The 14,346-nt window shown below is 43.0% G+C and overlaps 1 protein-coding gene across 1 annotated transcript in view; it reads right to left on the bottom strand.

Moving 5' to 3' along the window:
* Positions 1 to 14,346, bottom strand: part of LOC116980257 — a 75,819-nt gene that overhangs the window by 45,354 nt on the left and 16,119 nt on the right. Inside the window, exons 5-8 of the mRNA XM_033032310.1 lie at positions 12,209 to 12,311; positions 9,757 to 9,928; positions 5,747 to 5,813; positions 904 to 1,065 (exon numbers count right to left, since the gene is read on the bottom strand). Coding sequence (XP_032888201.1) covers positions 904 to 1,065; positions 5,747 to 5,813; positions 9,757 to 9,928; positions 12,209 to 12,311 — 504 coding nt within the window. The remainder of the gene's footprint in view (positions 1 to 903; positions 1,066 to 5,746; positions 5,814 to 9,756; positions 9,929 to 12,208; positions 12,312 to 14,346) is intronic.

A 14,346-nucleotide genomic window follows, 5' to 3' on the forward strand; every position in this document is an offset into this window, starting at 1 on the left:
TTTGATAAAGGAACTTGAGGTTAAGGAGCCATTAGGAGGTAGTGACCATAATATGGTCAGGTTTAATCTACATTTGGAGAGGGAGAAGGGTAGATCGGAGGTGTCAGTGTTACAGTTGAATAAAGGGGACTATGGGGCCATAAGGGAAGAGCTGGCCAAAGATGACTGGAAAGATACCCTAGCAGGGATGACAGTGGAACAACAATAGCAGGTATTTCGAGGAATAATACAGAAGATGCAGGATCAGTTCATTCCAAAGAGGAAGAAAGGTTCCAAGGGGAGTAAGGGGCTGCCGTGGCTGACAAGGGACGTCAGGGACAGTATAAAAATAAAAGAGAAGTACAACGTGGCAAAGAGGAGCGGGAAGCAAGAGGATTGGGTAATGTTTAAAGAGCAACAGAAGATAACTAAAAAGACAATACGGGGAGAAGAGATGAGGTACGAAGGTAAGCAAGCCAAGAATATGAAGGAGGATAGTAAAAGCTTCTTTAGGTATGTGAAGAGGAAAAGATTAGGTAAGGCCCAAGTTGGACCATTGAAGACTGAAAAGGGTGAATTTATTATGGGGAACAAGGAAATGGCAGATGAGTTGAACAGGTACTTTGGATCTGTCTTCACTAAGGAGGACACAAACAAACTTCCTGATATAGTAGTGGCCAGAGGATCTGGGGTGACGGAGGAACTGAAGAAAATCCACATTGGGCAGGAAATGGTTGGGTATACTAATGGGACTGAAGGCTGATAAATCCCCAGAGTCTGATGGTCTGCATCATATGTTAACCCACTCATTCCTGGGATTACTCTCGTAATCCTCCTCTGGACCCTCTCTAGCGCCAGCACATCCTTCCTCAGATATGGAGATAATAAAAAATAATCAGTCTAGAAAATGAAAATATTACTCACCGTGAGATTTGCTTTTACCACCCAACTGTTCTCAGGAAATCTTTGCATCATAGGAATAAAGAACTGAAGGCACCCATTCCAATGGCAGACAATTAGCATTATAAAGCAAACAGACAAAGTACGCAGAAGCAACTCCATTGGTTCCAGATTTACATTTGTTGCCTGCAGAAGTTAAAAATACTTGTTTTGTGAAGATCAATGAAAGGTCTAAAGTAAATGTTTATAATTTTAATCTCTCCTGGAAAGGTTTTAATCATTATTGTAAAGCTAATTTAATTCTTAAATGCACATTCTGCTTTCCAATTAATAATAAGCAAAGTTTATATTATTTGCAGTAGGTCACACAAAGCAACAGAATGCCAACCACTGGACATGCCCATTGACAAACATTTGTCCATTCCGGCAACAATTTGCAATATCATGGAATACTGAAGGTTCAGCCTATTCAGCCAAGTGTGGGCAGCATGTTGAAATGTAATGTTAAACAACTGCAACATTCAAAGACTACATGCCGACATGCATTAGTGTTATTAAGACCTTTAATTTTATTTGAATTAGGAGATTGTTCCATAATGTCCTTAAATAACTGAACGCACCTACAACATTCAACATTTATATGCAATCTATCTATATTTTAAAACTGTGTGTGTGTGTGTGTGTGTTTCTGCCTGGGTGTGTTTGTGGCTGCCAGATTCGGCCTTTGATTCCATGCGACGCCATCACTCCGTCATTAAACTCCGTCATTTTTTCCATGTCACTAGCTCATTCACTTTTACATCTGATTTTGCACTCCTCAAAACATTTTTTCTTTTTATGTACACATTTTGTAATAAAATCATACACCCCCACCCCCCCTCACTCATTTTGTCGCCTCCTGCTGGCCAGCGACCATAACGGCTGCTGGCGCCCGCCTCTCGCCTCAAAGACGCCGCCATTTTGTTGAAGATGCTGATTGGTTGACGCGTGCTCCGCTGCCCGATCGCTTGCTCCTCTCCCCCTCCTCCTAATCTCCTCACACCCTTCTCCTCTCCCCCCCCCCCCGCCCCCCCACTCGGGGCCTGAATCCTGCAGGTTGGAGCCTCCCCCTCCCCTCCTGCTGCCAGTCGCATCGCTCGCAAGGCCTTTGAATAAAACACGCTGTCACTAGAGAGCGACTGATTATTGCGCTCAAAAACCAGCCCTTTTTCCTCTTATAAGCTTCTTCAACACCATCTTCCCATGGTACTGTCAATTCTACAACATATGCCAACTTGGGTGTTGTGGACCACAGGACCATGTCTGGCCGGAGTGTTGTAGCCACAATGTCTGGGAGGATCACAAGCTTTTTTTTCCAAGTCCACGTCCATTTTCCAATCCCGAGCAGGCTGCAAAATGCTTGAATCTTTTGATGTTATCTGGTGCTCTGGAGGTTGGCCTGCTGGTACAAATGTTGTGAAGTGGACATTCCGATGTTGGTGGGGAAGCATTTGTGTTCGTTCGCCTCTGTTCAAGGATTGATGCCAGCTATCTGAGAACTTGGTTATGCCGTCAAGTGTAACACCCTTGGCCGAGGCTCATAGTGCATCCTGTTAAAATGTGACTTAAGCAGGTGCTTGGCAAAATATATCGGAGGAAACATTTACATTGCAATTTAAACAATAATTGGATGAAATTCAGTCTATGTGTGTCTAGGAGTAATTATTTCAAAACATTTAGATTGTGAAATTTGACTGATTGCTTAAGATAAATGCAATAGAGTATTGGATGCCATGTAAACACATCTCACCTATTCCAGTGAATTTAATGGAATTTAATTTTTGAAGGTAAATGCAGCTGATGCTTCTATGGATCTGAAATAGATGCTTATCATAGCATCAGAGTAATAGAAACATAGAAATTAGGTGCAGGAGTAGGCCATTCGGCCCTTCGAGCCTGCACCGCCATTCAATATGATCATGGCTGATCATCCAACTCAGTATCCCGTACCTGCCTTCTCTCCATACCCTCTGATCCCCTTAGCCACAAGGGCCACATCTAACTCCCTCTTAAATATAGCCAATGAACTGGCCTCGACTGGTTGTGGCAGAGTTCCAGAGATTCACCACTCTCTGTGTGAAAAAAGTTCTTCTCATCTCGGTTTTAAAGGATTTCCCCCTTATCCTTAAGCTGTGACCCCTTGTCCTGGACTTCCCCAACATCGGGAGCAATCTTCCTGCATCTAGCCTGTCCAACCCCTTAAGAATTTTATAAGTTTCTATAAGATCCCCTCTCAATCTCCTAAATTCTAGAGAGTATAAACCAAGTCTATCCAGTCTTTCTTCATAAGACAATCCTGGCATCCCAGGAAACAGTCTGGTGAACCTTCTCTGCACTCCCTCTATGGCAATAATGTCCTTCCTCAGATTTGGAGACCAAAACTGTACGCAATACTCCAGGTGTGGTCTCACCAAGACCCTGTACAACTGCAGTAGAACCTCCCTGCTCCTATACTCAAATCCTTTTGTTATGAAAGCTAACATACCATTCGCTTTCTTCACTGCCTGTTGCACCTGCATGCCTACTTTCAATGACTGGTGTACCATGACACCCAGGTCTCGCTGCATCTCCCCTTTTCCTAGTCGGCCACCATTTAGATAATAGTCTGCTTTCCTGTTTTTGCCACCAAAATGGATAACCTCACATTTATCTACATTATACTGCATCTGCCAAACATTTGCCCACTCACCCAGCCTATCCAAGTCACCTTGCAGTCTCCTAGCATCCTCCTCACAGCTAACACTGCCCCCCAGCTTAGTGTCATCCGCAAACTTGGAGATATTGCCTTCAATTCCCTCATCCAGATCATTAATATATATTGTAAATAGCTGGGGTCCCAGCACTGAACCTTGCGGTACCCCACTAGTCACTGCCTGCCATTGTGAAAAGGACCCGTTTACTCCTACTCTTTGCTTCCTGTTTGCCAGCCAGTTGTCTATCCACATCAATACTGAACCCCCAATGCCGTGTGCTTTAGGTTTGTATACTAATCTCTTATGTGGGACCTTGTCGAAAGCCTTCAGGGTATGGAACTGAGGGGGGTGTACCTGGGACGCCAGGTATCACCGTTGAGCCCTCTGGAGACGTTGTGGGCTTATCAATGAAACGTCAAAGAAGGAGGGTGCCCACCTGATGACCCAGATGACATACCTACCCTACCTTTCACCACTCCAGTCTCACTGGCCAATATCAAGATTGCCGACTTACTACAGGGATTGAAACATCAAGTCCTATTAGCTCTACTACTGCCAATTCTACACGTACCAATCCAAGAATCAAGATGGGAATTGACATAATGAACTCACAATGCTGTCCTCTGACATTCAACCTACGTGTTGCATTAGGTACAAGGTAAATTACTGTAGGTTGCCAGAACTGTTGAGATGTATTCTCCAAAACCTATTTCCTCTGGTCACTCAAATGCAGAACTCTTCACAGTTAGATGAGGACTAAGTACCCACATCTCTTGTGAACAAAATAATGAGATGTGAAGCTCCCAAAATGTCCAATCACAAGAAAAAAAATGTCAATGCATTGATGAAAATAAGAATCAAGCATTTGGAGTTTTTCAGATATTCAACTGTTCTGTTACTCTTTTATTCCCCCATTTCTCCACTGGACCATTTAACAATTACAGACAATCAAACAATTGATCAGTTTCTGCTTCAAATTTATCTTTGACAGCTGAAAAATACGGTTGCTGACACTCAAATAAATTTATCTCTCGTTTTCATTCAGAAGTAGTTCCAGTTACTCATCAAATGCTATACACGCCCCAAGTACACATACCAAATGTTGTGTCAGCATACTACATATTAGCATTTCAACATTAGCATTTTTTTAAAGTTACGTGCAGTAGAAAATATTCTCAGTGGTGATAATACTACCACAATGGTGATAATAATTATACTATCAATTACAAATGTTCCAGATAAATTATACATTAATCAAAAAATATCTTTGACATTAAATTTCCTTACCAGTTCCCATTCCTTGAAGTGTCTCATCGTGTTGGAGACACACAGAAGTCGTATCAAACTTATTATCCGACCAAAATAAAATAATCTTAAAAATTTAGAAAAAGTGTAAGAACGGAACTTGTGAAGTCCAGAAACCTAAAAAAACAATACATTTAACATAGTATAATATCTAATGTTTTAATTTAAAAGTTTTGCATTATCACATAGGAAAAATGATTGTTTGCATCACAGTGGAATGTCAGGATGGAAGTCTATCATTTTCCTTTTCCTATTAATAGATTGATTTACTACTATACTTGTCAAAATCAAGGTATAATAGAAAGCTTTCTTCTGGACCTAATTCACTGCCAAGAATTGCTAGTCCCCACCTCCCTATTACTCACCTGGGACTGATGTTCAGGCTTGTACTCATTGACCTTTTACATCATTGAGTTGGAGAGTGGGGTCCAAAATGCAAGCAAATCTAAGGGAATGTAATACAGAGGTCTGCCCCAGCACTATCCTTCTGCTGGGACGTTTCAGTACACAAACACTCTCATGGAAGTTGATGGGTACTGATAGAAGTTATTACCTATGTCTTTTCTGTGGGTTTTAACCATCTAAGAAAGTCTACGCCAGAATGTACACTTACATACATGAAGTATCAGGAGCTCATGTATGTATAGTAAACCATTGCTGCAACAGACCACCGGGGTGGGATGGTTTGTTATTATGACCGAGAGAAGGGGGTAAACTTTAACCCAATGCCGAAAGGGAAGAAACGTGGAATTGGGGTAATTCACAGGCCGGGCGCAGCAGAGCGCCCGGCCTCACGCACGGTGCACCAGGGACAGGGCCGGTACTCACACCGCCTTCATGCTGGCACCTGCTCTCTCCACTCCCACGACTGGAAGCATGCCACGTGGCACCAGCTCACTGGGTAATTGGCAGAAGAGGGGGGAGGTGCAACCAGAGCCTCGGTCCGCTATAACGGAAATCTGCTATATAGCGGTCCGTTATTGTGCGGGTTTACTCGCTGTATTTTATTCCAAGGCACGTCACAGACATCCTCTCTGAAACTTTCTACATTCTTGCAACTCCGAGAGCAGTTAATACCATGACAAAATCTGTAAAGTGGTATCATTCTTAAAGTAAGTTATTTTTCACAACCTTTATTACAAGCCCTTTAAAAATATAAACAGACTTAACATATTTATAAATTGAATCAAGTCATTGGCCTCTGCATGGTGCTCGTGCAGGAATCATGGCTTTGTTAGATATTGTTGGAGTATTAAATTTTGCACTAAATTTAATCTCACCTTGTTTTGTGGCAAAAACATTACTTGTGTATTCCTCATGCACAGTAGTTAGAATTGTTTCAAAAGCATATTTGGTCTTAGTCTGCTTTGCAATTCCCCTAGTTATCATTCACTGGATGAAAATAGTCACTGAGGATTTTATGGAATTTCTCTCTGACTTTATATAGTTCCAAGGCCCATATACTTCCATTATGCCTTCAATGGGGTCAAGGAAAGAGTGTTCATGTCACGGCCCTGTTTCCTCCACCACCACGCACAAGAAGCGCAAGACAGACACCATTGCATGCAGATGCCGAGAAGTGTGTTTAGCTCTGGCTGAACAACTTCTAATCTGGACTCGATAAGAAGAAGATGCCTTCAATTTCTTATTTCCTCACCTATTTGCTGGGGGTTTCAGTACACAAACACTGTCATGGAAGTTGAACAGCTTCTTGATGCTTAATTGCCTCTTCTCCATTTTCCTTTTGATAATGGGTTAAAAAAGATAATTGAATTCTTTGTCTTCCATTTATTAACATTTCAGCACTAGTACTTCATGCTGTGAAGTGCACCATTCTGCTCTAACATGCGAAATGCTACCAACATGATTCAAATATAGACTGATTTTTCAATGGCTTCTTCATAATACAAACATGCCACCAGCTTCCTGAAATTGGTTGGTAAGGAGAACTAAAATCGTGTCATGTTTCATTATTCATGAATTGTTCAAACTGAAACCGTCGAAATTGCAGAACATTATTTAATGAGTTCTTCAGGAAGTTGACGTGTAACAAAAGTAGATCTTAACTCTTCCACAAAGATCTCATCGCACATCACAATTGCAACGTTTAATGATTGGGAGCAACATAAAGTCATTAATTGCCTTTTCTGACTGTTAATACCACATTCCAAATGTGTAAGTTTCTACAAGTCCAACTGGCACTGGGATAGACTTGATTTGTAACTTCTATATTCCTTTATTTAATAGAACATCAGTTGCCAGTTATATTTGTAAGTGTCTGCATAAGTGTCTGGCCCTCTTTCCAAGAGGGAGACTACTTTACTGAGTTTATGGACAGATTTTGAGCACTTTTTCTCTCCGCAGGCACATTTCCAAACCATTCTTTGAGCCTCTCATCGCAGTGTATAAATCGATCAACATCAACAATAAATTTGTATACTCTCTATATAACTAACGGCTTTCCTCACGATGCTCTTGCTTTCTCCCGAAAACCAGTCGGAAAAATTGGCCAGCGTAAATCAGCCTTAGTGTGTACGTGAGGTTGAATCTGGGGAGAATAGAATGGGATTGGTGTAATAGGGTGTAATGGTTGGTGCAAACACAGCAGGCCAATGTGGCTGTTTTCATACTGTATGACGCTGGGTGAGAAACCACCTTTCCTTGGTCTGATGAAATGAAGCCAGCAAAAATTCCAAACACTCCGTGAAGACTTTCTGAAGTTACTCCATCTATAATCAGTGAAACTATCTGCAGGTCTTCAACAGGCTTCTTGTAGAATATCCCAATCAGGACCGGATTTACGTACAAGCTTCACAAGCTTAAGCTTAGGGCCTCGAAATCTAGGGGGGCCTCGGTAGGGCCGGATTTACATATACGCTTCATAGGCTGAAGCCTAGGGTCTCAAAATCTAGGGGGCCTCCGGCCAAGGTGTTTTTTCCCCAGAGTAATAAAAATCCCGAGAAAAAAAAAATTGGAGCACTATCAGCGTTGCCACTTTGACGGAAATTACCCGAAATTCTGGTTCCGGCCCGCTGGAAGTTTTGATTTTTTTTTAAAATTGCGACCATCCGCGCAGTTGGGTGAAGCCGGTGACGCAGTAGTGACGCATAATAACGCTGTCTCTCCGTGAGTGCGCAGTGGGCCCGGGCGGGTTCAGATCTCCATTTGCACCACACGCAATCACCTCGATGCCTCGTGTCTACCAAAGATCCAAGGTGTCTACTCCAGGTAAGTAGTGGAATATTGCGTTGCGGGAGTGCCCGTTTCTCCGGGCCGGGGGAAGGGGGGGGTGGGCTGCGGTGTCTGTGGCGCGGAGTCGGAGCCTCGCTGCGTGGGAGGGAGAGAAAGGGGGAGGGAAGGAGAGAGGGGGGGATGTGAGAGGGGGAAAGGGGGGTTTGAGACAGAGGGGGAAAGAGAGGGAGGGGAGGGAGAGAGAGAGGGGGGAGAGAGAGAGGGGAAGGGCGGTAGGGGGGAGAGGGAGATGGGGAGGGAGGGGGAAGGAGAAGGGGGGAAAGGGAAAGGGGGATTATCTTTAGTGAGATTGCAAATTAAGGTAGGTTTTAGAGCAATTATATTTTTTCCTCCATATGAATAATATCAAACAATTGGAACTGCTTTCTTTTCCTTGATAACAATACTGAAAAATATGTATTCCATAGTTTGCGATTTTCATTTTGCATCATATTTTTAATGTGCACACACTAACACAGTCGAACAGTAACAGGCAATCAAATCATCACACAAAACATTTTCTATAGAAAGGTTGTATTTACTGCAAAAACGTACAGTATTTTATTTGCAGTGTTTGCATGCTCCTTTATAACATTTTACATAACATTTTACAGTACAACTTGATTATTAAAACAAGGACAGCTTTAATTCTTGATTTAAAAAAATGTATACAACAATGACACCAATCATCCCATTCCAACCACTCATTACTCTTGACTCAACCTTAAGCGGGCCCTGGACCCCAGCCCCTAGGGTCTTTGAGCTTCACTCTTGTGATATGCGCTGTATGCACTTAGTCACAGAAATTTTTTGTTATCCTGACATGCCACCCCCCTTTTTGAAAAGCTTTGTACGGGCCTGGTGTATAATATTTGTGACACTATCATAGGCCTTTCTTACATATGCTGTCACAACACATAGTAGTCTCTAAACAACACTTCAGTAATTTTCCTTGCCCTCCATTTCAGAATAATAGTGTTTAAGCCGATAACTCGACACTAGCACTGGCAATAAATAAAAAGCGCAGTCTTCCAGCCCTTATCTCATTGGCCACGCTCGGCTGCACATGGTGTCAATCTGGTGGACTCTTCCATCTTCCTCTCATCGTGGGGGTGGGAGATTGGGAGGGGCCTCACAAATGGAATAGCCTAGGGCCTCTCTTCATCTAAATCTGGCCCTGATCCCAATGCCAAACCTCCATTAATGTACATCTATTAAGAGTTCACTGAATGCCTTCTGACCATTAGAAAAATATTTTTCGAGAGTGATGATCTTTGGTGGCATGATAAAAGGCAAACTTTTCTTAACAAGGGAACCAAGAAGCAGGGCTTCAAAATATATCCTCTGATCTTTGATTAGTACAGCTAGATTTTCTGGAGGTGAAGGAACTACCGACTGATGGAATGGCAGCCACCCTCAGATGGGAGAATGGTATTTCATTCTGGTTGGGACCAGCCCTTTCTTTCATGGTGAATTACAGAAAAGCTGCACAAAATCAGTCTCAATTAAAGTGAGGAGGAGGTGTTGTTGCCAATTCGTACTTATTGTGGTCTGGCAGTAAGGAAGTCGAGGATCCAGTTGGCATAGTGACAAGCAGAACCCCAGTTACCTGAATTTGACGAGGAGTTTGGAAGCAATAACGTTGTTGAACGCTGAACTACATACATGTTCCTGTTGTCCAGGTGATCTAGCGCAGAGTGGAGAGCCAGCAAGATCGCATCCGTTATCAATCTGTTGTGGGCGGTAGACGGTGGACGAATTGAAGTAGGTCCAAATCATCACTAAGGCAGAAGTAGATATGCGTCATAACCAATCTCTCAAAGCATGTCTCTACAATGGACCGTTTGCCACTGGTTGTTAGTCGTTGAAGCATGTCACCTCACTCTTCCATGGTACCGGTATCATCAATGTCCTTTCAAAGCAGCTTGGGACTTTAGAATGCAGTGGTGAGAAGTTGAAGATGTCCATGAAAAACCTAGCCAGTTGGTCCACTCAGGTTTTAAGTATATGGCCAGGCACACTATCAGGAAGAGATGCTTTCTGGGTGTTCACTATCATGAAGGATCTACTGCCGTCAGCCTCAGAGACTAACATCACTGAATGGTCGGGGAATATGAGATCTCACAGATGTATATCATTGTTCTTCTTTTTGAAGTGAGCACAGAAAGGATTGAGCTTGTCTGGGAATGATGTGTCAAGGTCACTTGCGATACTTATTTCTACCTTGAAGGAAATAATGGTACGCAAGCCCTGCTACATCTGATGGAACAGAGTAAACAGAATTCTCTATGGTAAAGCAATCATGCCCATAAATCCTCATTCTTATTTTCTAAGAACTGTACAGGCACGGGGTATTGTAATCCCAAACGTTTCCTTCTTTCCGGCGACCAGGTTTCCGGGCATAATGGAGATCTCCTCAATGCTTCTACAAATAATTGTGAGGAGTGAATATTCTATCTCAACTTCCTTCTGAGGTCATAATGATCATCAATAAATAGTCTTCAATAAATCTGTTTCACTCTATGTATCATCAGGAATGAGTAATTTTACTTCGGAGTCACGTGAGTGACTACATGAAGAAGACCCCGTCCAGCCGCACACGCGTCATACCGTCAGACGCATAGCGGTAGCGATCGTGTTGGGAGGAGCAGAGCCCTTCCAAGCGGTGTGTGCAAAAAGTCTGAAGGTAACTGGTTTCACTTTCGCTTTCAGGTCGCTTTCTTCCGGAAGACTTGTGCTGTGTGCCAGACAACTTTAGAATGGAGAAAGTGCGAAAAGGCAAGGGGAGGCGTACCGCAGGTAAAACTCAAGAGGCTCGCGGGTCTACGAGTAGCGGGCGCCCGATTCAAAGGTCGGTGGTGGTAAAGCCAGCGACTGCAGAAACGGTAACTCAAAGTACCGTTGCAGCGCCTTAGGGTGCAAGGCCAAGAGAAAATCTAGTTCAGCCAGTAGACTCTGAAGAGTCAGACCCGGAGGTTACCCCGCCTCAGGAAGACATTATGTCTACTGGGTCGCTAACCTAGAATTCCTCATGGGGAAAATGATTTATCAGGATCCACTCCAGGAAGAGTACAGTCCCGCAGTTGGCCTACTGGGAGAGCCAGCGCAGGGAGTGCCTGGAAAGGTCATGGCTCAGCGTTGGCCTACAGGAGAGCCAGCGCCAGCCATGTCTCAAGAAAGACAAGTTTATGGATTGGCCTACAGGAGAGCCAGCGCCAGCAGTGTCTGAGGAAAGACAATTTATGCGTTGGCGTACAGAAGAGCCAGCGCTAGCAGCACCTAAAAAAGGGCTGCCCATGCGTGGGCCTACGGGAGAGCCCGCGAGGGGAGCACCTGCAAAAGGGTTTACTATGAGTGAGCCTACAGAAAAGTCAGCGCTGGAAACACCTGAAGCAGGGATACCAGATCGCCCCCACTATGAGGAGGAATATATTCCGGGGCAGCAAGATTCAGATAACGAATCATATGAGGACCAAAGCCCAATAACAGAGCCCAGAATACCAGGTCTGGCCCAAATAATTTCCGTCCCCAGAGTGAAAGGGAAACCTTTGGGAGAAGAAATAGAAATGACAATAAATTACTTGCTCTCCCATCAGCTCCAGGAACTGACTATGGACGAGACTGTCAAAAAATATGAAACCCCGCAAAATTGTGCACTGCTAGCAGTCCCAGCAGTAAATTATGTAATATGGGGCTATTTGGGCATTGCAGTATGCGCACAAGAAATATAATTACAGCGGGTGTTGAAGTTGCTGGGGTCAAGCATTACGGCTTTTGCCAGAGGCTTGGATGAAGAACACGTGTCTGTGTCACAACAGGATGCCTTAGCACTCGTGTGTAATGCGCACTTTGAAATAAACTGTATTCGTAAAAGTGCTATAAGGCCTAAAATACATCCTAAGTTTGCTGGGCTCTGTAAACCAACTAATATTCAATTGCCTAATCTACTTTTTGGGGATAATCTAGCCAAAATGGTTAAAGACCTGAATGAAGAAGGCAAAACCGTGGGGATGATAAAACCACCGGTGCTTGGCAGATCTGTTCGAAGGCAATTTCCCTACCGAAGGGCGGTGACTGGGGACGGTGAAGGAACAAGTCGGTCGTTCCCATATACGCGTTATTGGCGCACTGCTCCCGGGACACGTGGAAGTTACAGTGTTCCCACTAAGAGCAGGAGACAACATTTGTCACCAGCAAACCCAGAGGTAGGTGGGTCTGGTCCTGGAAGAGACATATTAAGTGTTTCACATTTGCAAATTGGGGGAAGATTACAATTCTTCCTAAAAGAATGGCAAAAAATAACATCTGATGCATTTATACTGTGCAGTATTATGGGGTTCAGAATTGAATTCTACCCATATTTGGATCCTCCTACTCAACATGTTTCAAGTCGGACACGTATTTTCTCAAAAGAAGAGAATATGGACATTCAGGCAGAACTTGAAATACTGTGTGGGAAAGGGGTCATTGAGAAGTCAGTTCACCAACACCACCAATTTGTGTCAAGGATTTTTCCTAGAGCAAAAAAGGATGGTGGCTGTAGAATTATTCTCGATCTGACAAGTCTTAACCCTTTTGAACAGTATAAACATTTTAAAATGGAGACATTTCCCAATGCTATACAGCTAATTTCAAGAAAATGCTATATGGCCAGCATAGATCTGCAAGATGCATATTACTCTGTGGCTGTGCATGGTAATAATAATAATAATAATAAATTTTATTTAATGGGCGCCTTTCAGACATCTCAAGGACACCTTACATAGTAATCGGAACATATAATCGGAATATAACAAGTAATAAAGACATCACAGAGACACAAATTAAAAACAGAATTCAATCCAAAAACAGAAAATCAAAAACAGTGTGAAGAGGGAGCAGCGGCAGCCAAAGCGCGCTGATGATCGAATGATACTTAAAGTTTAACTGGATGAGCCAATAATGGCAGTTTAAAGCATTGCCTAATGGTTAACCCCAGACTATTTACAAAACTGTTAAAACCAATCTTAGCACTGTTAAGAGCTCAGGGCTATTTGGTAATGGCCTATTTGGATGATATTTTAATTGTGGGGGACACTCGGGCTACAACAGAAGCATCAGTGTCAATAGTCCTCACATTTGAGAGGCTGGGATTTGTGATACATCCAGATAAATCCAAAATGTCACCAAGCACAGTAATTGATTACTTGGGTTTCACTATTAATTCAGAACACATGATAGTGACTTTGCCCAAGGATAAAAGGCTGCAGTTAATTGAGGGTTGTATCAAGCTCATTACACAGCATCAACCATCAATTAGGCAAGTGGCAAGCTTGCTTGGCAAACTAATCGCTTCATTTCCAGCTGTGTAGTTTGATCCACTGCATTATCAGCAATTGCAGCGAGCAAAGGTACAGGCATTGAGGAGACATTCAGGCCATTTGGACAGGCCCATGCAATTACCAGTAACAGCTATTACTGAAATACAATGGTGGATCAGGAGTGTCTCAAATGCTTCCAGGGAAATTCTGGTTGAAACACCTGCTATTATTCTGCAGACTGATCTAGGTTGGGGCGCTACTGATACTATTTCCAGCTGTGGAGGTAGATAGAATGTGGAAGAAGTACCTTTGCTCCAAGCACATGGGATAAATTACCTAGAGCTGTTAGGTACATTTTATGGGCTTAAAGCTTATTGCTCTAATGTGCAAAACTTGCATGTGCAGGTTCAGATTGACAACACTACGGCTGTAGCGTATGTTAATCACATGGGTGGAATCAAGTCAGAATCTTGTGATAGATTGGCAAACGTTATCTGGAACTGGTGTATTAGCAGAAACATTTGGCTTTCGGCAATCTATCTACCAGGTAGATTCAACATAATAGCAGACACCAGGTCACGTAAATTCAATGACAATACAGAATGGATGTTAAATCGTGACAAATTTAATAAAATTATTGCACAATTAAGGGTACCAGAAATTGACTTGTTTGCATCTAGACCTATACCACCAATTACATAAATATGTTTCATGGAACCAGATCCTGGTGCAATAGTGGTGGATGCATTCTCGCTACATTGGGGTGGAATGATTTTTTATGCATTTCCTCCATTTTGTCTCATTAGTAGGTGTCTACAAAAGATCAAACAGGACTCTGCTTCAGGAGTGTTGTGGTACCAGACTGGCTTACACAACCATGGTACCCACTGGTGTTAAAA

The sequence above is a fragment of the Amblyraja radiata genome, chromosome 14 (assembly GCF_010909765.2).
Source record: "Amblyraja radiata isolate CabotCenter1 chromosome 14, sAmbRad1.1.pri, whole genome shotgun sequence".
Lineage (NCBI taxonomy): Eukaryota > Metazoa > Chordata > Chondrichthyes > Rajiformes > Rajidae > Amblyraja > Amblyraja radiata.